General features: G+C 52.3%; 1 protein-coding gene across 1 annotated transcript in view; it reads right to left on the reverse strand.

The window, feature by feature from the left end:
* LOC138659048 (oocyte zinc finger protein XlCOF7.1-like) overlaps positions 1-23,719 on the reverse strand; it is a 51,861-nt gene that overhangs the window by 27,143 nt on the left and 999 nt on the right. The window contains exons 2-3 of the mRNA XM_069745878.1: positions 20,768-20,873; positions 20,336-20,512 (exon numbers count right to left, since the gene is read on the reverse strand). Coding sequence (XP_069601979.1) covers positions 20,336-20,512; positions 20,768-20,845 — 255 coding nt within the window. The 5' untranslated portion in view covers positions 20,846-20,873. The remainder of the gene's footprint in view (positions 1-20,335; positions 20,513-20,767; positions 20,874-23,719) is intronic.

Here is a 23,719-nt window from a genome sequence, read left to right on the forward strand (position 1 = left end):
GTCTGATTGGTTACTCTGGATAAACAACAACTGAGCTCTGGTTGCTGTGGTAACATGGAAGCTGAGCTCTGATTGGTTGCTGCGGTAACATGGAAGCTGAGCTCTAATTGGTCGCTGTCGATAATTTTCCTGTCAGAAAATGTCTGAGGCCCAGCAGCAGGTGCCGTCCTGCACAGAACACACAGGGAGCAGGAGCTGCTGTACATGGCCGGGTACTGAGCAGAGGAGCCGCCATCAGCTCCGCACCGCGACCTCCGCTCCGCACACCGGAACATCAAGCCAGTGAGAGAGAGGAACCAGCAGCGACCGGAGCCGAGAACTCACAGCGCACAACACACACATACCTGCACTGTAGAGACAGGACCTGTGTGACGTCATGCCCATGTGATCAGTCACATGGGGAGGAGTCACATGATCAGGGGGCGGAGCTCCAGGGTTCTCAGTGTCTGCAGGACTCTGCTGTGCTGGATGATGTCTAGTATCATAGAGCAGGATGGAGCAGAGCCGTGTGTGTAATGTGTGCGGAGCGGAGCCGTGTGTGTAATGTGTGCGGAGCGGAGCCGTGTGTGTAATGTGTGCGGAGCGGAGCCGTGTGTGTAATGTGTGCGGAGCAGAGCCGTGTGTGTAATGTGTGCGGAGCGGAGCCGTGTGTGTAATGTGTGCGGAGCCGTGTGTGTAATGTGTGCGGAGCGGAGCCGTGTGTGTAATGTGTGCGGAGCCGAGCCGTGTGTGTAATGTGTGCGGAGCGGAGCCGTGTGTGTAATGTGTGCGGAGCGGAGCCGTGTGTGTAATGTGTGCGGAGCCGTGTGTGTAATGTGTGCGGAGCCGTGTGTGTAATGTGTGCGGAGCGGAGCCGCGTGTGTAATGTGTGCGGAGCGGAGCCGTGTGTGTAATGTGTGCGGAGCGGAGCCGTGTGTGTAATGTGTGCGGAGCGGAGCCGTGTGTGTAATGTGTGCGGAGCGGAGCCGTGTGTGTAATGTGTGCGGAGCGGAGCCGTGTGTGTAATGTGTGCGGAGCGGAGCCGTGTGTGTAATGTGTGCGGAGCGGAGCCGTGTGTGTAATGTGTGCGGAGCGGAGCCGTGTGTGTAATGTGTGCGGAGCCGTGTGTGTAATGTGTGCGGAGCGGAGCCGTGTGTGTAATGTGTGCGGAGCCGAGCCGTGTGTGTAATGTGTGCGGAGCGGAGCCGTGTGTGTAATGTGTGCGGAGCGGAGCCGTGTGTGTAATGTGTGCGGAGCCGTGTGTGTAATGTGTGCGGAGCCGTGTGTGTAATGTGTGCGGAGCGGAGCCGCGTGTGTAATGTGTGCGGAGCGGAGCCGTGTGTGTAATGTGTGCGGAGCCGAGCCGTGTGTGTAATGTGTGCGGAGCGGAGCCGTGTGTGTAATGTGTGCGGAGCGGAGCCGTGTGTGTAATGTGTGCGGAGCCGTGTGTGTAATGTGTGCGGAGCGGAGCCGTGTGTGTAATGTGTGCGGAGCGGAGCCGTGTGTGTAATGTGTGCGGAGCCGTGTGTGTAATGTGTGCGGAGCCGTGTGTGTAATGTGTGCGGAGCGGAGCCGTGTGTGTAATGTGTGCGGAGCGGAGCCGTGTGTGTAATGTGTGCGGAGCGGAGCCGTGTGTGTAATGTGTGCGGAGCGGAGCCGTGTGTGTAATGTGTGCGGAGCGGAGCCGTGTGTGTAATGTGTGCGGAGCCGTGTGTGTAATGTGTGCGGAGCCGTGTGTGTAATGTGTGCGGAGCGGAGCCGTGTGTGTAATGTGTGCGGAGCGGAGCTGTGTGTGTAATGTGTGCGGAGCCGTGTGTGTAATGTGTGCGGAGCGGAGCCGTGTGTGTAATGTGTGCGGAGCCGTGTGTGTAATGTGTGCGGAGCGGAGCCGTGTGTGTAATGTGTGCGGAGCGGAGCCGTGTGTGTAATGTGTGCGGAGCGGAGCCGTGTGTGTAATGTGTGCGGAGCCGTGTGTGTAATGTGTGCGGAGCCGTGTGTGTAATGTGTGCGGAGCGGAGCCGTGTGTGTAATGTGTGCGGAGCCGTGTGTGTAATGTGTGCGGAGCGGAGCCGTGTGTGTAATGTGTGCGGAGCGGAGCTGTGTGTGTAATGTGTGCGGAGCCGTGTGTGTAATGTGTGCGGAGCGGAGCCGTGTGTGTAATGTGTGCGGAGCCGTGTGTGTAATGTGTGCGGAGCGGAGCCGTGTGTGTAATGTGTGCGGAGCGGAGCCGTGTGTGTAATGTGTGCGGAGCGGAGCCGTGTGTGTAATGTGTGCGGAGCGGAGCCGTGTGTGTAATGTGTGCGGAGCCGTGTGTGTAATGTGTGCGGAGCGGAGCCGTGTGTGTAATGTGTGCGGAGCGGAGCCGTGTGTGTAATGTGTGCGGAGCGGAGCCGTGTGTGTAATGTGTGCGGAGCGGAGCCGTGTGTGTAATGTGTGCGGAGCCGTGTGTGTAATGTGTGCGGAGCCGTGTGTGTAATGTGTGCGGAGCGGAGCCGTGTGTGTAATGTGTGCGGAGCCGTGTGTGTAATGTGTGCGGAGCGGAGCCGTGTGTGTAATGTGTGCGGAGCGGAGCTGTGTGTGTAATGTGTGCGGAGCCGTGTGTGTAATGTGTGCGGAGCGGAGCCGTGTGTGTAATGTGTGCGGAGCCGTGTGTGTAATGTGTGCGGAGCGGAGCCGTGTGTGTAATGTGTGCGGAGCGGAGCCGTGTGTGTAATGTGTGCGGAGCGGAGCCGTGTGTGTAATGTGTGCGGAGCCGTGTGTGTAATGTGTGCGGAGCCGTGTGTGTAATGTGTGCGGAGCGGAGCCGTGTGTGTAATGTGTGCGGAGCCGTGTGTGTAATGTGTGCGGAGCGGAGCCGTGTGTGTAATGTGTGCGGAGCGGAGCTGTGTGTGTAATGTGTGCGGAGCCGTGTGTGTAATGTGTGCGGAGCGGAGCCGTGTGTGTAATGTGTGCGGAGCCGTGTGTGTAATGTGTGCGGAGCGGAGCCGTGTGTGTAATGTGTGCGGAGCGGAGCCGTGTGTGTAATGTGTGCGGAGCGGAGCCGTGTGTGTAATGTGTGCGGAGCCGTGTGTGTAATGTGTGCGGAGCGGAGCCGTGTGTGTAATGTGTGCGGAGCGGAGCCGTGTGTGTAATGTGTGCGGAGCGGAGCCGTGTGTGTAATGTGTGCGGAGCGGAGCCGTGTGTGTAATGTGTGCGGAGCGGAGCCGTGTGTGTAATGTGTGCGGAGCCGTGTGTGTAATGTGTGCGGAGCCGTGTGTGTAATGTGTGCGGAACGGAGCCGTGTGTGTAATGTGTGCGGAGCCGTGTGTGTAATGTGTGCGGAGCGGAGCCGTGTGTGTAATGTGTGCGGAGCCGTGTGTGTAATGTGTGCGGAGCGGAGCCGTGTGTGTAATGTGTGCGGAGCGGAGCCGTGTGTGTAATGTGTGCGGAGCGGAGCCGTGTGTGTAATGTGTGCGGAGCCGTGTGTGTAATGTGTGCGGAGCGGAGCCGTGTGTGTAATGTGTGCGGAGCGGAGCCGTGTGTGTAATGTGTGCGGAGCGGAGCCGTGTGTGTAATGTGTGCGGAGCGGAGCGGAGCCGTGTGTGTAATGTGTGCGGAGCGGAGCCGTGTGTGTAATGTGTGCGGAGCGGAGCCGTGTGTGTAATGTGTGCGGAGCGGAGCCGTGTGTGTAATGTGTGCGGAGCGGAGCGGAGCCGTGTGTGTAATGTGTGCGGAGCGGAGCCGTGTGTGTAATGTGTGCGGAGCGGAGCCGTGTGTGTAATGTGTGCGGAGCGGAGCCGTGTGTGTAATGTGTGCGGAGCCGTGTGTGCAATGTGTGCGGAGCGGAGCCGTGTGTGTAATGTGTGCGGAGCGGAGCCGTGTGTGTAATGTGTGCGGAGCCGTGTGTGTAATGTGTGCGGAGCCGTGTGTGTAATGTGTGCGGAGCGGAGCCGTGTGTGTAATGTGTGCGGAGCGGAGCCGTGTGTGTAATGTGTGCGGAGCGGAGCCGTGTGTGTAATGTGTGCGGAGCGGAGCCGTGTGTGTAATGTGTGCGGAGCGGAGCCGTGTGTGTAATGTGTGCGGAGCGGAGCCGTGTGTGTAATGTGTGCGGAGCGGAGCCGTGTGTGTAATGTGTGCGGAGCGGAGCCGTGTGTGTAATGTGTGCGGAGCCGTGTGTGTAATGTGTGCGGAGCGGAGCCGTGTGTGTAATGTGCATGGAGCCGTGTGTGTAATGTGTGCGGAGCGGAGCCGTGTGTGTAATGTGTGCGGAGCGGAGCCGTGTGTGTAATGTGTGCGGAGCTGCGTGTGTAATGTGTGCGGAGCGGAGCCGTGTGTGCGGAGCGGAGCCGTGTGTGTAATGTGTGCGGAGCTGTGTGTGTAATGTGTGCGGAGCGGAGCCGTGTGTGTAATGTGTGCGGAGCGGAGCCGTGTGTAATGTGTGCGGAGCGGAGCCGTGTGTAATGTGTGCGGAGCGGAGCCGTGTGTGTAATGTGTGCGGAGCGGAGCCGTGTATGTAATGTGTGCGGAGCGGAGCCGTGTGTGTAATGTGAGCGGAGCCGAGCCGTGTGTGTAATGTGTGCGGAGCGGAGCCGTGTGTGTAATGTGTGCGGAGCGGAGCCGTGTGTGTAATGTGCATGGAGCCGTGTGTGTAATGTGTGTGGAGCGGAGCCGTGTGTGTAATGTGTGCGGAGCGGAGCCGTGTGTGTAATGTGTGCGGAGCGGAGCCGTGTGTGTAATGTGTGCGGAGCGGAGCCGTGTGTGTAATGTGTGCGGAGCGGAGCCGTGTGTGTAATGTGTGCGGAGCGGAGCCGTGTGTGTAATGTGTGCGGAGCGGAGCCGTGTGTGTAATGTGTGCGGAGCCGTGTGTGTAATGTGTGCGGAGCCGTGTGTGTAATGTGTGCGGAGCGGAGCCGTGTGTGTAATGTGTGCGGAGCGGAGCCGTGTGTGTAATGTGTGCGGAGCGGAGCCGTGTGTGTAATGTGTGCGGAGCCGTGTGTGTATTGTGTGCGGAGCGGAGCCGTGTGTGTAATGTGTGCGGAGCGGAGCCGTGTGTGTAATGTGTGCGGAGCGGAGCCGTGTGTGTAATGTGCGCGGAGCGAAGCCGTGTGTGTAATGTGTGCGGAGCGGAGCCGTGTGTGTAATGTGTGCGGAGCCGTGTATGTAATGTGTGCGGAGCGGAGCCGTGTGTGTAATGTGTGCGGAGCGGAGCCGTGTGTGTAATGTGCGCGGAGCGAAGCCGTGTGTGTAATGTGCGCGGAGCGGAGCCGTGTGTGTAATGTGTGCGGAGCCGTGTGTGTAATGTGTGCGGAGCGGAGCCGTGTGTGTAATGTGTGCGGAGCCGTATGTGTAATGTGTGCGGAGCGGAGCCGTGTGTGTAATGTGTGCGGAGCGGAGCCGTGTGTGTAATGTGTGCGGAGCGGAGCCGTGTGTGTAATGTGTGCGGAGCGGAGCCGTGTGTGTAATGTGTGCGGAGCGGAGCCGTGTGTGTAATGTGTGCGGAGCGGAGCCGTGTGTGTAATGTGTGCGGAGCCGTGTCCGTAATGTGTGCGGAGCCGTGTGTGTAATGTGTGCGGAGCGGAGCCGTGTGTGTAATGTGTGCGGAGCGGAGCCGTGTGTGTAATGTGTGCGGAGCGGAGCCGTGTGTGTAATGTGTGCGGAGCGGAGCCGTGTGTGTAATGTGTGCGGAGCCGTGTGTGTATTGTGTGCGGAGCGGAGCCGTGTGTGTAATGTGTGCGGAGCGGAGCCGTGTGTGTAATGTGTGCGGAGCGGAGCCGTGTGTGTAATGTGCGCGGAGCGAAGCCGTGTGTGTAATGTGTGCGGAGCGGAGCCGTGTGTGTAATGTGTGCGGAGCCGTGTATGTAATGTGTGCGGAGCGGAGCCGTGTGTGTAATGTGCGCGGAGCGAAGCCGTGTGTGTAATGTGCGCGGAGCGGAGCCGTGTGTGTAATGTGTGCGGAGCGGAGCCGTGTGTGTAATGTGTGCGGAGCGGAGCCGTGTGTGTAATGTGTGCGGAGCCGTGTGTGTAATGTGTGCGGAGCAGAGCCGTGTGTGTAATGTGTGCGGAGCCGTGTGTGTAATGTGTGCGGAGCGGAGCCGTGTGTGTAATGTGTGCGGAGCGGAGCCGTGTGTGTAATGTGCGCGGAGCGGAGCCGTGTGTGTAATGTGAGCGGAGCCGTGTGTGTAATGTGTGCGGAGCGGAGCCGTGTGTGTAATGTGTGCGGAGCGAAGCCGTGTGTGTAATGTGTGCGGAGCGGAGCCGTGTGTGTAATGTGTGCGGAGCGGAGCCGTGTGTGTAATGTGTGCGGAGCGGAGCCGTGTGTGTAATGTGTGCGGAGCCGTGTGTGTAATGTGTGCGGAGCGGAGCCGTGTGTGTAATGTGTGCGGAGCCGTGTGTGTAATGTGTGCGGAGCGGAGCCGTGTGTGTAATGTGTGCGGAGCGGAGCCGTGTGTGTAATGTGTGCGGAGCGGAGCCGTGTGTGTAATGTGTGCGGAGCGGAGCCGTGTGTGTAATGTGAGCGGAGCGGAGCCGTGTGTGTAATGTGAGCGGAGCCGTGTGTGTAATGTGTGCGGAGCGGAGCCGTGTGTGTAATGTGCGCGGAGCCGTGTGTGTAATGTGTGCGGAGCCGTGTGTGTAATGTGTGCGGAGCGGAGCCGTGTGTGTAATGTGTGCGGAGCGGAGCCGTGTGTGTAATGTGTGCGGAGCGGAGCCGTGTGTGTAATGTGTGCGGAGCGGAGCCGTGTGTGTAATGTGTGCGGAGCGGAGCCGTGTGTGTAATGTGTGCGGAGCGGAGCCGTGTGTGTAATGTGTGCGGAGCGGAGCCGTGTGTGTAATGTGCGCGGAGCGGAGCCGTGTGTGTAATGTGTGCGGAGCCGTGTGTGTAATGTGTGCGGAGCGGAGCCGTGTGTGTAATGTGTGCGGAGCGGAGCCGTGTGTGTAATGTGTGCGGAGCCGTGTATGTAATGTGTGCAGAGCGGAGCCGTGTGTGTAATGTGTGCGGAGCGGAGCCGTGTGTGTAACGTGTGCGGAGCGGAGCCGTGTGTGTAATGTGTGCGGAGCGGAGCCGTGTGTGTAATGTGTGCGGAGCCGTGTGTGTAATGTGTGCGGAGCGGAGCCGTGTGTGTAATGTGTGCGGAGCCGTGTGTGTAATGTGTGCGGAGCCGTGTGTGTAATGTGTGCGGAGCGGAGCCGTGTGTGTAATGTGTGCGGAGCGGAGCCGTGTGTGTAATGTGTGCGGAGCGGAGCCGTGTGTGTAATGTGTGCGGAGCGGAGCCGTGTGTGTAATGTGAGCGGAGCCGTGTGTGTAATGTGTGCGGAGCGGAGCCGTGTGTGTAATGTGCGCGGAGCCGTGTGTGTAATGTGTGCGGAGCCGTGTGTGTAATGTGTGCGGAGCGGAGCCGTGTGTGTAATGTGTGCGGAGCGGAGCCGTGTGTGTAATGTGTGCGGAGCGGAGCCGTGTGTGTAATGTGTGCGGAGCGGAGCCGTGTGTGTAATGTGTGCGGAGCGGAGCCGTGTGTGTAATGTGTGCGGAGCGGAGCCGTGTGTGTAATGTGTGCGGAGCGGAGCCGTGTGTGTAATGTGCGCGGAGCGGAGCCGTGTGTGTAATGTGTGCGGAGCCGTGTGTGTAATGTGTGCGGAGCGGAGCCGTGTGTGTAATGTGTGCGGAGCGGAGCCGTGTGTGTAATGTGTGCGGAGCCGTGTATGTAATGTGTGCAGAGCGGAGCCGTGTGTGTAATGTGTGCGGAGCGGAGCCGTGTGTGTAACGTGTGCGGAGCGGAGCCGTGTGTGTAATGTGAGCGGAGCCGTGTGTGTAATGTGTGCGGAGCGGAGCCGTGTGTGTAATGTGTGCGGAGCCGTGTGTGTAATGTGTGCGGAGCGGAGCCGTGTGTGTAATGTGTGCGGAGCGGAGCCGTGTGTGTAATGTGTGCGGAGCGGAGCCGTGTGTGTAATGTGAGCGGAGCCGTGTGTGTAATGTGAGCGGAGCCGTGTGTGTAATGTGTGCGGAGCGGAGCCGTGTGTGTAATGTGTGCGGAGCGGAGCCGTGTGTGTAATGTGTGCGGAGCCGTGTGTGTAATGTGTGCGGAGCGGAGCCGTGTGTGTAATGTGAGCGGAGCCGTGTGTGTAATGTGTGCGGAGCGGAGCCGTGTGTGTAATGTGTGCGGAGCGGAGCCGTGTGTGTAATGTGTGCGGAGCGGAGCCGTGTGTGTAATGTGAGCGGAGCCGTGTGTGTAATGTGTGCGGAGCCGTGTGTGTAATGTGTGCGGAGCGGAGCCGTGTGTGTAATGTGTGCGGAGCGGAGCCGTGTGTGTAATGTGTGCGGAGCCGTGTGTGTAATGTGTGCGGAGCGGAGCCGTGTGTGTAATGTGAGCGGAGCCGTGTGTGTAATGTGTGCGGAGCGGAGCCGTGTGTGTAATGTGTGCGAAGCCGTGTGTGTAATGTGTGCGGAGCCGTGTGTGTAATGTGTGCGGAGCGGAGCCGTGTGTGTAATGTGTGCGGAGCGGAGCCGTGTGTGTAATGTGTGCGGAGCGGAGCCGTGTGTGTAATGTGTGCGGAGCGGAGCCGTGTGTGTAATGTGTGCGGAGCGGAGCCGTGTGCGTAATGTGTGCGGAGCGGAGCCGTGTGCGTATTGTGTGCGGAGCGGAGCCGTGTGCGTAATGTGTGCGGAGCGGAGCCGTGTGCGTAATGTGTGCGGAGCGGAGCCGTGTGCGTAATGTGTGCGGAGCGGAGCCGTGTGCGTAATGTGTGCGGAGCGGAGCCGTGTGCGTAATGTGTGCGGAGCCGTGTGCGTAATGTGTGCGGAGCGGAGCCGTGTGCGTAATGTGTGCGGAGCGGAGCCGTGTGCGTAATGTGTGCGGAGCCGTGTGCGTAATGTGTGCGGAGCGGAGCCGTGTGTGTAATGTGTGCGGAGCGGAGCCGTGTGTGTAATGTGAGCGGAGCCGTGTGTGTAATGTGTGCGGAGCGGAGCCGTGTGTGTAATGTGTGCGGAGCCGTGTGTGTAATGTGTGCGGAGCGGAGCCGTGTGTGTAATGTGTGCGGAGCCGTGTGTGTAATGTGTGCGGAGCGGAGCCGTGTGTGTAATGTGTGCAGAGCGGAGCCGTGTGTGTAATGTGTGCGGAGCCGTGTGTGTAATGTGTGCGGAGCGGAGCCGTGTGTGTAATGTGTGCGGAGCGGAGCCGTGTGTGTAATGTGTGCGGAGCCGTGTGTGTAATGTGTGCGGAGCGGAGCCGTGTGTGTAATGTGTGCGGAGCGGAGCCGTGTGTGTAATGTATGCGGGGCCGTGTGTGTAATGTGTGCGGAGCGGAGCCGTGTGTGTAATGTGTGCGGAGCGGAGCCGTGTGTGTAATGTGTGCGGAGCGGAGCCGTGTGTGTAATGTGTGCAGAGCCGTGTGTGTAATGTGCTCGAAGCGGAGCCGTGTGTGTAATGTGTGCGGAGCGGAGCCGTGTGTGTAATGTGTGCGGAGCGGAGCCGTGTGTGTAATGTGCGCGGAGAGGAGCCGTGTGTGTAATGTGCGCAGAGAGGAGCCGTGTGTGTAATGTGCGCGGAGCGGAGCCGTGTGTGTAATGTGCGCGGAGCGAAGCCGTGTGTGTAATGTGCGCGGAGCGGAGCCGTGTGTGTAATGTGCGCGGAGCGGAGCCGTGTGTATAATGTGTGCGGAGCGGAGCCGTGTGTGTAATGTGTGCGGAGCCGTGTGTGTAATGTGTGCGGAGCGGAGCCGTGTGTGTAATGTGTGCGGAGCGGAGCCGTGTGTGTAATGTGTGCGGAGCGGAGCCGTGTGTGTAATGTGCGCGGAGCGGAGCCGTGTGTGTAATGTGCGCGGAGCGGAGCCGTGTGTGTAATGTGTGCGGAGCGAAGCCGTGTGTGTAATGTGTGCGGAGCGGAGCCGTGTGTGTAATGTGTGCGGAGCGGAGCCGTGTGTGTAATGTGTGCGGAGCGGAGCCGTGTGTGTAATGTGTGCGGAGCCGTGTGTGTAATGTGTGCGGAGCGGAGCCGTGTGTGTAATGTGTGCGGAGCCGTGTGTGTAATGTGTGCGGAGCGGAGCCGTGTGTGTAATGTGCGCGGAGCGGAGCCGTGTGTGTAATGTGAGCGGAGCCGTGTGTGTAATGTGTGCGGAGCGGAGCCGTGTGTGTAATGTGTGCGGAGCGGAGCCGTGTGTGTAACGTGTGCGGAGCGGAGCCGTGTGTGTAATGTGTGCGGAGCGGAGCCGTGTGTGTAATGTGTGCGGAGCGGAGCCGTGTGTGTAATGTGTGCGGAGCCGTGTGTGTAATGTGTGCGGAGCGGAGCCGTGTGTGTAACGTGTGCGGAGCGGAGCCGTGTGTGTAATGTGTGCGGAGCGGAGCCGTGTGTGTAATGTGTGCGGAGCAGAGCCGTGTGTGTAATGTGTGCGGAGCCGTGTGTGTAATGTGTGCGGAGCGGAGCCGTGTGTGTAATGTGTGCGGAGCGGAGCCATGTGTGTAATGTGTGCGGAGCCGTGTGTGTAATGTATGCGGAGCCCTGTGTGTAATGTGTGCGGAGCGGAGCCGTGTCTGTAATGTGTGCGGAGCGGAGCCGTGTCTGTAATGTGTGCGGAGCGGAGCCGTGTGTGTAATGTGTGCGGAGCGGAGCCGTGTGTGTAATGTGTGCGGAGCCGTGTGTAATGTGTGCGGAGCGGAGCCGTGTGTGTAATGTGTGCGGAGCGGAGCCGTGTGTGTGATGTGTGCGGAGCCGTGGGTGTATTGTGTGCGGAGCGGAGCCGTGTGTGTAATGTGTGCGGAGCCCTGTGTGTAATGTGTGCGGAGCGGAGCCGTGTGTGTAATGTGTGCGGAGCCGTGTGTGTAATGTGTGCGGAGCGGAGCCGTGTGTGTAATGTGTGCGGAGCGGAGCCATGTGTGTAATGTGTGCGGAGCCGTGTGTGTAATGTATGCGGAGCCCTGTGTGTAATGTGTGCGGAGCGGAGCCGTGTCTGTAATGTGTGCGGAGCGGAGCCGTGTCTGTAATGTGTGCGGAGCGGAGCCGTGTGTGTAATGTGTGCGGAGCGGAGCCGTGTGTGTAATGTGTGCGGAGCCGTGTGTAATGTGTGCGGAGCGGAGCCGTGTGTGTAATGTGTGCGGAGCGGAGCCGTGTGTGTGATGTGTGCGGAGCCGTGGGTGTATTGTGTGCGGAGCGGAGCCGTGTGTGTAATGTGTGCGGAGCCCTGTGTGTAATGTGTGCGGAGCGGAGCCGTGTGTGTAATGTGTGCGGAGCGGAGCCGTGTGTGTAATGTGTGCGGAGCGGAGCCGTGTGTGTAATGTGTACGGAGCGGAGCCGTGTGTGTAATGTGTGCGGAGCCCTGTGTGTAATGTGTGCGGAGCGGAGCCGTGCGTGTAATGTGTGCGGAGCCCTGTGTGTAATGTGTGCGGAGCGGAGCCGTGTGTGTAATGTGTGCGGAGCCGTGTGTGTAATGTGTGCGGAGCGGAGCCGTGTGTGTAATGTGTGCGGAGCGGAGTCGTGTGTGTAATGTGTGCGGAGCGGAGCCGTGTGTGTAATGTGTGCGGAGCGGAGCCGTGTCTGTAATGTGTGCGGAGCGGAGCCGTGTGTGTAATGTGTGCGGAGCGGAGCCGTGTGTGTAATGTGTGCGGAGCGGAGCCGTGCGTGTAATGTGTGCGGAGCGGAGCCGTGCGTGTAATGTGTGCGGAGCGGAGCCGTGCGTGTAATGTGTGCGGAGCGGAGCCGTGTGTGTAATGTGTGCGGAGCGGAGCTGTGTGTGTAATGTGTGCGGAGCGGAGCCGTGTGTGTAATGCAGTACTTACCGAATAGCTGCATCGGGAACCCAGATGCCTGGAGCTCCCGATAATCAGCTGTTCAGCATCGCAGCCTATTTGTTGTGCCTGTCACACAGTCGTGATACATGCAGCTGCGGACCACCACCCCCCCCCTCCCATTTAAAACAGTGTCCTCAAAAAATAAAATAAATACATCACTTTAGTAATAATATCCCTTAATTAGCCCCTATGGAAATAATAATATCCCCCATCCTGGCCCCGTGTATCTCATTCCTGGCTTCAGCCATATGTTCTCCCATCCTGCCCTCATGAGTATCCATCCTGCCCCATCTGATCTCCCCATCCTGCCCCATCAGTCTCCATCATATCCATCCTGCCCCATGATCCTGCACGATCTGTCTCAAATCCTGCCCCATTTCTTTCATTCTGCCCCATGTCTCCAATCATGCCCCGTATCTACATTCTTCTCAGGTCTCCAGTCCTGCCCTCAGTGTGTCCAGCATCTCTGCCCCCAGTGTCCAGCATCTCTGCCCCCCAGTGTGTCCAGCAATCTGCCCCGTGTGTCCAGCATTGCCTTCAGTGTGTCCAGCAATCTGCCCCAGTGTGTCCAGCATTGCCCCCAGTGTTCAGCAATCTGCCCCAGTGTGTCCAGCATTGCCCCCAGTGTGTCCAGCAATCTGCCCCAGTGTGTCCAGCATTGCCCCCAGTGTGTCCAGCAATCTGCCCCAGTGTGTCCAGCATTGCCCCCAGTGTGTCCAGCAATCTGCACCAGTGTGTCCAGCAATCTGCCCCAGTATGTCCAGCATTGCCCCCAGACAGTGTGTCCAGCAATCTGCCCCAGTGTGTCCGGCATTGCCCCCAGACAGTGTGTCCAGCAATCTGCCCCATTGTCTCCAGCATTGCCCCCAGTGTGTCCGACTCCAGCAATCTTCCCCAGTATGTCCAGCATATTGCCCACAGTGTCCAGCATTCCGGCCCGCCCGGATTGCCGTTCGCAAAAAAAAACAAAACACCGAGTTCTCCTCACCTGACCTGCGCTCCAGCGGCGAGCTCCCTCCAGCAGCGCGCACTTGCCAGCGACTGACAATGAAGTCAGACACCGGCGACGTGTGCTCTGCGCCTGCGGCCGACTTCAGCTGCCAGCCTCCAATTAGCTGGCGGCTGTTGTTAACTATTGATCTGAACATATAAACACTGCTCAAAAAATAAAGGGAACACTAAAATCCCACATCCTCACTGAATGAAATATTCCAGTTGTAAATATTTATTCATTACATAGTGGAATGTGTTGAGAACAATAAAACCTAAAAATTATCAATGTAAATCACAACTAATATCCCACGGAGGTCTGGAGTTGGAACGAACCTCAAAATCAAAGTGGAAAATGAAGTTACAGGCTGATCCAACTTCAGTGGAAATGCCTCAAGACAAGGAAATGATGCTCAGTAGTGTGTGTGGCCTCCACGTGCCTGTATGACCTCCCTACAACGCCTGCTCATGCTCCTAATGAGGCGGCGGATGGTCTCCTGAGGGATTTCCTCCCAGACCTGGACTAAAGCATCCGCCAACTCCTGGACAGTCTGTGGTGCAACGTGACATGGATGGAAGGAGACATGATGTCCCAGAAGTGCTCAATCGGATTCAGGTCTCGGGAACGGGCGGCCAGTCCATAGCTTTAATGCCTTCATCTTGCAGGAACTGCTGACACACTCCAGCCACATGAGGTCTGGTATTGTCCTGCATTAGGAGGAACCCAGGGCCAACCGCACCAGCATATTGTCTCACAAGAGGTCTGAGGATCTCATCTCGGTACCTAATGGCAGTCAGGCGACCTCTGGCGAGCACATGGAGGGCTGTGTGGCCCTCCAAAGAAATGCCACCCCACACCATTACTGACCCACTGCCAAACCGGTCATGCTGAAGGATGTTGCAGGCTGCAGATCGCTCTCCATGGCATCTCCAGACTCTGTCACGTGTCACATGTGCTCAGTGTGAACCTGCTTTCATCTGTGAAGAGCACAGGGCGCCAGTGGCGAATTTCCCAATCCTGGTGTTGTCAAATGCCAAGCGTCCTGCACAGTGTTGTGCTGTGAGCACAACCCCATCTGTGCATGTCGGGCACTCAGACCATCCTCATGGAGTCGGTTTCTAACCGTTTGTGCAGACAAAAGCACATTTGTGGCTCTGGCAGTGCTCCTCTGTTTCTTCTTGCACAAAGGCTGAGGTAGCGGTCCTGCTGCTGGGTTGCTGCCCTCCTACGGCCCCCTCCACATCTCCTGGTGTACTGGCCTGTCTCCTGGTAGCGCCTCCAGCCTCTGGACACTACGCTGACAGACACCGCAAACCTTCTTGCCACAGCTCGCATTGATGTGCCATCCTGGATGAGCTGCACTACCTGAGCCACTAGTGTGGGTTGTAGAGTCCGTCTCATGCTACCACGAGTGTGAAAGCACAACCAACATTCAAAAGTGACCGAAACATCAGCCAGAAAGCATTGGTACTGAGATGTGGTCTGTGGTCCCCACCTGCAGAACCACTCCTTGAGGGTGTCTTGATAATTGCCAATAATTTCCATCTGTTGTCTATCCCATTTGCACAACACCATGTGAAATTGATTGTCAATCAGTGTTGCTTCCTAAGTGGACAGTTTGATTTCACAGAAGGTTGATTTACTTGGAGTTAGATTCTGTTGTTTAAGTGTTCCCTTTATTTTTTTGAGCAGTGTTTATGTACCTATACAACACACGGCAACATGACAGCAGCACAGGACAAAAGTGATCACAGGGGAGCCAATAAAAAAAAATCATATATATTCATTTTTTCATTGGTTCCTCTGTGATCACTTGTCCTATGATGCTGTCATATTGCCGTGTGTTGTACAGGTACAGATCTCTTATGGGGGCTCGCTCACGGGGCTTCATAGGTGTACCGACATGGCATACGCAGGTTCTTCACTAGTCCTCCAGCTGCCATGACAATCATTTCTAAATGCTTGTGTTCCCAGGGTGTGGCTACTTGTCTTTACACACAGGACTAAATCTGTCAGAAGGATTTATGACTCGCTACAGAATCTAAGGAATCTGCTCCAGCCACAGTGAGGACACCAGGAATCTGCTCCAGAGACAGTGAGGGCACCAATCCTCTGATCTTACTTGGATATTGGGATTATAAAACACCACAAATCTAATTAAGGATTCATTCTCTGAGCTCAGTTTGTTTATTTAAATGTTCATTTATTATACCATGTCACATTTTTGTGTGCTTATCTTTGTGTTTCTTCAGAAACTTTGTTATACCATGCCTGAGGAAGAGACCTAAGAAGTCTCGAAAGCTGCTGTGTAACATCACTTATTTTATTATTGTTAGCCGTTAAAATGGTATCATAACTACAAGATTATCTTTTTTTCCCACTGAGAGCAAGCTTTTTTTGTCAACTGGCTACCACGGTACCAAACCCTTTTTGTGAATCCACACACACAGCTCCGATTTATCTGCGCTACATGCTTCGATTCTTTGTCTGCTGTCCTGCATACACTGGGCTTCTGGCCCTTGCTCATCCACATGTCATCTGTCAGGAACCGCTCTGCTATACTGTCTCTTTTGGTCCAGGCTGCTCACTCAGACCTATGGCTGACAGGATCCACCTCATCATGTGAGCTCATTACATAGCAACAGTTGGTTTTGAGAGCCATGTCACTTTTGCAAAACCTGAGAGCCACCATTTTTGACCCATGTACACAAACGACTCCGTGCACTCAGATCATACATCAGTATTGGCCCACAGTGGAAATAAAAAGTCACCAATAATAAAATCCCAGGGTTTAGTAACGTAAACATTTTTTATCAAAAAGAATAATTTCAAAGCTTTTTTCCACTTTTAATGTAAACCACAATCTATTGAGAAAGAAACTGAAAGCAGTTTGAGGGAGGAAAGAAAAATAACAAAACTAAAATAATGTGGCTGCATAAGTGAGAACAACCTGTTATAATTGGGGATGTGTCTGTGTTCAGAACCAGCTGATCCATTTACCCTCATGTTACACAGTAATCAGCCCACGGCTGCCGTCATTTACAGGGATTCTGAATAACTCTATATGAAGTTTCACTTTTTTTAGAAGGATTTTACTGATATTTTCTCAGTTAAATTTTACAGCAAAAGTCAAACAGCTGACAACACAGCAAAGGGATCTCATTTTTTTTTTTATCAGTCATGGAGCATTGTGTATACGTCATAATGTGGCTTAAATTTGTCATAACAGTGACATTAACTAGAATGGGACATCCCTCAAAAATTGAATAAAATACAAAATAAAATTGCTCCAGGAGGCTGCCGAGAGGCAGACCGTAACAATAAAGGAGCTGCAGGACTTCCTGGCAAATACTGATTGTGTCCTGCATGTGACAATTATCTCCTGTTTCCTTCATATGTCAGGCCTGTGGAGTTGAGGGGCAAGATGGAAGCCATTTCTTACAAATAAAAACTTTCAGGCACAGCTATGTTTTGCCCAAACCTCCATCATGCCTGTCAGGAGCATGGGGGAAAAGGTGCTATGGCCTGACGAGATCTAACTTTTTGGCCATAATTCAAAAAGGTATGTTTGCTGCAAAGCTGACATTGTGCACCACTAAAAGAACACCATTAACACAGTGATGCATGGTGGAGGCAGCATTATAGTTTTTGGCTGTTTTTCGGCAGTAAACCTGGGATGTTAATCAAAGTGGAGGGGAATGCTGGACAGTTCCAAGTATGTCAATTTTGCATCAAAACCTTCAGCCCTCAGCTAAAAATTAAGATGAATTTCAGCTTCTAGCACTATGAACCTAAGTGACCTCCAAATCAAGCCAGAGAACAGACCTGAACCCAAGTGACAATCTGTGGGTGACCTGAAATGGGTGCTGTACACAGGAGATGCCCTCGCATTCCAACAGATTTGGATCTTCCATAAAGCCTCCTTTAAACTTTTATGGGACATCTGTAAGATTGAGTGTCCGGAGAAGAAAAGGTGATGCTACCATGAGTCCTGTGTCTGCCAACAGTAAAGCATCTTTAGACCACTCGTGTGGTGGCTTCTCATACTTTGAGGTGGTCACTCACAAGAAGCCTGAAAACACGGCCATGAATAAAGAACAGGATCTAAACCTCCTCAAAGAGCAACTTCACCCGTCATCCAGGATTAATGTGGTGATGCTTTATCCAGCATGATGAAGACCATTTCAAAAGGTAGAAGTGAGAACTAAGTGACTTTGTGAACAAAACATTGAATTTTGAGTCCCGAAATCTCAGTTCCTTTGAGAAGCGACAAAACACAGAAATTGTGATAACGTCCAAGCTCTTGATGAGACAGGAATGAGACAGGAATGGTGGACATCAGTCAGGATCTGCCCACAAGCCGATTTCCAGCTTCCGCGGGAAATGCAGAAGTTTGGAGAATAAGGGGCAGAAGTCTGGAGAATAAGGGGCAGCGCTGGGAGCATTGAGGAATGACTGAAACTTAATGGATTTGTCTATAAAAGTGTAAAAACTTATGAAATGTTTAGAATTGTCCTTCAGTAACCAGAGAAACATCCGACTAAAAGAGCGAAAAACACTGAAGAGGAAAAATGTGAAAAACAAAATTTATGTCTGTTCCGAAACATTTGGCCAGGACTGTACTGTTTGTCAATGAAACAACTGAAAAACTGCTCTGTGGGTGTTCTTTGCACCTTTAAAACATTTGATTTGCGGATAAATCATTTTTCACATTCTGGAGATGTTTTTCCTGTGCGAGTTCCTTGATGTGCAATTAGAATTAACTTTTGCTTAACACATATCTCACATAGGTTCCACGAAAATAGTGTCTACCTTGTATGAATTGCCAGATGTCTGATAAGGACTGATTTTTGGGTAAAGCGTTTTCCACATTCTGAACATGAAAATGGCTTCTCCCCTGTGTGATTTTTTTGATGTTTATAAAGATATGATATGTGGTTAAAACATTTTTCACATTGTGGACATGGAAATTTTTTTTCTGTGTGAGTTCTTTGATGTGTATTTAGAACTGACTTTTGGTTAAAACACTTTCCACATACGGTACATGAGAATGGCTTCTCCCCTGTGTGAATTATTTGATGTCTAACAAGAACCGATTTTTGCGTAAAGCATTTCCCACATTCTGAACAAGGAAACGGTTTCTCCCCTGTGTGAGTTTTTTGATGTTTAAAAAGATTTGATTGAAGCATAAAACATTTCCCACAGTCTGGACATGAAAATGTTTTTCGTTTGTGAGTTTTTTGATGTTCAATTAGAAGTGACCTTTCGTTAAAATGCTCCTCACACACGGTACATGAAAATATCCTCTCCCCTGGGTGAATTTTTTGATGTCTAACAAGATCTGATTTCTGGGTAAAACATTTCTCGCATTGAGAACATGAGAATGGCTTCTCCCCTGTGTGAGTTCGTGAATGTATAACAAGTCGGGATTTACAAGTAAAACATTTTCCACACTCTAAACATGAATATGACTTCTTTCCTGTGTGAGTTCTTTTATGCTGAACACCTCTGAACTGACATTTGTTTTGCTGGGGTGAATCAGGAGATAGAAGCTGTTTAAAGGGATTAGATGGCAGCTCTTGGATGTGAAGGGCTGAAGGTACATCTGTGATAATGCCACGTTCTTCATTTGTATAATGTATCGTATCATGATCATCTGGTTTAAAATCTGAAGATAGTTGTCCCTCTGAATTTTGAGAACAGTAATCTGCCAAAAAAACATAAAAAAATAAAGACAAATTTTAAAGGTATTATTCTTGGTGTTTATGCATAACAATAAAAAAACAAAATTGTTAATAGATCACGTGTTATCAAGATTCATTTAGAAACTCATAATATAAAACCATAGTGACACGCTGGATGCCACCAAAGATAATACTATAAAAGAAGAACTTTGGACATTAGTAATAATAGATCATTGAAAGGGGTATTCTCAAGTTTGGAAGTTATCCCCTATCCACAGAATAGGGAATAATTTCCTGGTTGCTTGAGGTCTGTCTGCTGAGACCCCCACTGATCCCACGAACTGGGGTTCTGATGTGGACAGTGTGAATGGAGTGTAGGTCGATCATGCACACTGCTGATTCATTAATTTTTAATGGGACCACGAGAGATGGCACCGTTTGTCTTGTCTTTGCTACTTCCATAAGAATTAATGTACAGGCAGTGTGCATGATGGACCACTGCTCTATTAACATGGGGAAGTACCAGTGATCGGTAAGATATATCTTAGCCCAAAGCTACAGAATAACTTCCAAACTTAAGAGGACCGGAGGAAAGTATATTTTATTTCTTTTAATCGAAGGGGAAACAGAGTGATTAAGATGTGGTTATCTGAGTACTGGACAACCCTATTAAGACCCAGTAACTCCGAAATAACAAACTTGATTAGACAAGATCCTAAGGAATTCAAATACGAGTGCAAAAACACCTGCGGATAGAAGGGGGCGCAACGTAGAACAAGATTAACCCAAATCTAAAAAAGATCCAATCTTAACCTTGTATCAAAAACCACAATTGCATCAAGATGCACAATCTTTTTAAGCCAGCTTTATGTCTGTTTCATTTCACTGTCACCACTCACCTGGGCGGTTATCTGTAGGGGTCTCCTCTTTGCACCGCTGATCGCCCCTCACATTAGGGGTTTCCTCTTTGCACCGCTGATTGCCCCTCACATTAGGGGTCTCGTCTTTGTACTGCTTATTGCCCCTCACATTAGGGATCTCCTCTTTACACCACTGATCACCCCTCACATTAGGGGTCTCGTCTTTGTACCGCTTATTGCCCCTCACATTAGGGGTCTTCTCTTTACACCGCTGATCGCCCCTCACATTAGGGGTCTCCTCTTTACACCGCTGATTACCCCTCACATTAGGGGTCTCCTCTTTACACCGCTGATCGCCCCTCACATTAGGGGTCTCCTCTTTACACCGCTGATCTCTCCTTACATTAGGGGTCTCCTCTTTACACCGCTGATCGCCCCTCAAATTTCTCTCTGGACCATTAATATTGTTCAGATCTTTATCCGGATCCAAAACCTGCAAAACAAATATTGTAAAAGTCCCCGATGATGGGAGAAGTCCCCGGGAATAATGGTGAGAAGATCCGGACATGTGATGTCTGTGTTCAGCTGTGATCCTGCCGTCTCCACCGCTCTCATTACACAAGTATAAAACATATAATACTGGAGGAGAAAACAAGACTGAACACAAGGACGTCACAGCCGTCTACACATCATAGGGAGATCTCCATCTACCTGATGGTCCTGTGGAGGAGGAGGAGGAGGAGCGGGACATCTCTCTGGGGTTGTCCTCTTACTGGAGAGAACTGAGGAGACACAGACAGGACTGACACCATTATTACATAGAGAATTATAGGCCGTGTGTATTTAGTCCTGTCTATTACCTGGTGATGTGCGGGGCCGGTGCTCCTCCATCATCACCTCCTGGTACCGATCCTTGTGTCCTTCTAGATACTCCCACTCCTCCATGGAGAAATAGACGGCGACGTCCTGACACCTTATAGGAACCTGACACACACAATGATACCGTCATCACCCAGAATCCTCCAGTGCTGTCCTGTATAATGTCCCAGCATTCCCAGCAGTGTCACCTCTCCAGTCAGCAGCTCAATCATCTTGTTGGCGAGTTCTAGGATCTTCTGGTCGTTGATGTCCTCATGTATCCGGGGGTGAGGTGGAGGCTCCAGGATTGGGCTCAGGGTTCCTCCCCGTCCTTCAGACACAGGGGCCTGAAAGCGATCACTAGAGGTCTTCACTACTGTGTAATCCTGAGTGTGGATACATTAATAATATCACTACAAACATCTTCAGAGTCCATCACCTCTCCGGTCATATCCCCTGTTATTCCCATAGATAATGAGGTCATGTGATGACATCAGAGCCTCTCACCTCTCCGGTCATATCCCGTTATTCCCATAGATAATGAGGTCATGTGATGACATCAGAGCCTCTCACCTCTCCGGTCATATCCCCTGTTATTCCCATAGATAATGACATCATGTGATGACATCAGAGCCTCTCACCTCTCCAGTAAGATGGAAGATTATCTCCAGGGTGAGGTTTATTATCCTCTGCAGCATCTCGTCTCTGTCTTTACTCATTCTTGATGGGCGAATAAGGAAAAATCTCCTATTTAGAAAAGAATAAACAAAAGATAATTTATTAAATGTTGTTAAATAAATATCAAAACATGATAAACAGTGAGATAATACATGGACATATTTTAGAGGATGTAAAGTGAAGATGTTTTGTTCTCTGCTTGGATGGATGAGGATAATAACTTGTCAGGGCGGCTCCTCCATGATAGGTAATGATCATATCATTACAGCCAATCAGATGCTGCAATGGTCACATAAACACATTGACATTACCGCCAACAATGCTGTCCTTGCAATTCACCGAGGATTTTCTTTATTTTAACAAACATTCATCTTACACATAATTTAAAACAAAACAATTAGAGAGAGGAAATGAGGAGGCAGGAAAGCTGCGATCAAAGGGATGATATCAATCTGCTGATCTGTGATACTTGGTAAAATGTCTGATGTAGATTCACAGCAAAAGTGTTCAAGAGACCGAGACGGTGTCCTGCCTGCTCATTTACTGGAATTCAGTGCAGGGTCTGTCACTCTCTACTTGTCCCCCATATACAGTGCAGGGTCATAGTTGCATGGTCCTTGGAAGGAACAAGACATACCAGTGTTCTACTGGCCACACAAACCGTTCAAACAAACAAAGGAATCACTAAAATCCCACATCCTAGATATCACTGAATGAAATATTCCAGTTGTAAATCTTTATTCATTACACAGTGGAATGTGTTGAGAACAATAAAACCTAAAAATGATCAACGTAAATCAGAACTAATACCCACGGAGGTCTGGAGTTGGAATGATGCTCAAAATCAAAGTGGAAAATTAAGTACAAGGCTGATCCAACTTCAGTGGAAATGCCTCAAGACGAGGAAATGATGCTCAGTAGTGTGTGTGGCCTCCACGTGCCTGTATGACCTGCCTACAACATCTAGGCATTCTCCAGATGAGGCGGCGGATGGTCTCCTGAGGGATTTCCTCCCAGACCAGGACTAAAGCATCCGCCAAATCCTGGACAGTCGGTGGTGCAATGTGACGTTGGTGGATGGAGCGAGACATGATGTCCTAGATGTGTTCAATCGGATTCAGGTCTGGGGAACAGGCGGCCAGTCCATAGCTTCAATGCCTTCATCTTGCAGGAACTGCTGACACACTCCAGCCACATGAGGTCTGGCATTGTCCTGCATTAGGAGGAAACAAGGGCCAACCGCACCAACATATGGTCTCACAAGGGGTCTGAGGATCTCATCTCGTACCTAATGTCAGTCAGGCTACCTCTGACGAGCACATGGAGGGCTGTGCGGCCCTGCCAAGAAATGCCATCCCACACCATTAGTGACCCACTGCCAAACTGGCCATGCTGAAGGATGTTGCAGGCAGCAGATCACTCTCCACGGCGTCTCCAGACTCTGTCACATGTGCTCAGTGTGAACCTACTTTCATCTGTGAAGAGCACAGGGAGCCAGTGGTGAATTTGCCAATCCTGGTGTTCTGTGGCAAATGCCGATCGTCCTGCACAGGGCTGGGCTGTGAGCACAACCCCCACCTGTGGACGTCGGGCACTCAGACCATCCTCATGGAGTCGGTTTCTAACCGTTTGTGCAGACATGCACATTTGTGGCCTTCTGGAGGTCATTTTGCAGGGCTCTGGCAGTGCTCCTCCTGTTCCTCTGGAACAAAGGCTGAGGTAGCTGTCCTGCTGCTGGGTTGTTGCCCTCCTATGGCCCCTCCACGTCTCCTGGTAGCGCCTCCAGCCTCTGGACACTACGCTGAGACACAGCAAACCTTCTTGCCACAGCTCGCATTCATGTGCCATCCTGGATGAGCTGCACTACCTGAGCCATTTGTGTGGGTTGTAGAGTCCGTCTCATGCTACCACGAGTGTGAAAACACAACCAACATTCAAAAGTGACCAAAACATCAGCCAGAAAGCATTGGTACTGAGATGTGGTCTGTGGTCCCCACCTGCAGAACCGCTTCTTTATTGAGGGTGTCTTGATAATTGCCAATAATTTCCATTTGTTGTCCATTCCATTTGCACAACAGCATGTGAAATTGATTGTCAAACAGTGTTGATTCCTAAGTGGACAGTTTGATTTCAGAGAAGTTTGATTTACTTGGAGTTATATTCTATTAAGTGTTCCCTCCAATGTTTTGAGCGGTGTATATTTATACATACAAATGAGATCTCCTCTGAGGCATCTTTTTTCTAAGCTAAAGAAGCCCAACTTTTCCAACCTCTCCTCATATGAGCGGCCTTCCATCCCTTGTAATAATCTAGATGTCTGTCATGGAATTGATTCTAACTTGTGAATATCCTTTTTAAAATGTGGAGCCCCACACTGGATCCCATATTCTAGATGTGGCCTCACCAGTGATTTATAAAAGGGTTCGCGGGATTTTATCTCTTTTTGTACATCTTAAAATCTTGCTTGCTTTTCTGGCTGCTGCCTGACACTGAGTACTGCTGCTCAGTTTACTTGTAACCATAATGCCCAAGTCCTTCTCCTGTTCTGTAGTCCAGAGAATACTCCCATTTAATGTATATACGGCAATAGGATTACTCTGTCCTCAGTGCATTACTCTGCATTTATCTACATTACACCTCGTCTGACAAGTGTTTGCCCATTCGGGCACGGACCGCTCACAGCACTTTAACCCCCGGAATACTGCGATCAAACAAGATCGCAGTGTTCCAGTGGCACAGGGAAGCATCGCACAGGGAGGGGGCTCCCTGCGTGCTTCCCTGAGACCCTCGGAACAACGCGATGTAATCACGTTGTTCCGAGGATCTCCTCCCTGCAGGCCATGGATCCAGGATGGCTGTGGGGTCCTTCCGGGTCCTGCAGGGAGGTGGCTTGCAAGCAGAGCAGGCGCCAGCAA

The sequence above is a fragment of the Ranitomeya imitator genome, chromosome 1 (assembly GCF_032444005.1).
Source record: "Ranitomeya imitator isolate aRanImi1 chromosome 1, aRanImi1.pri, whole genome shotgun sequence".
NCBI lineage: Eukaryota > Metazoa > Chordata > Amphibia > Anura > Dendrobatidae > Ranitomeya > Ranitomeya imitator.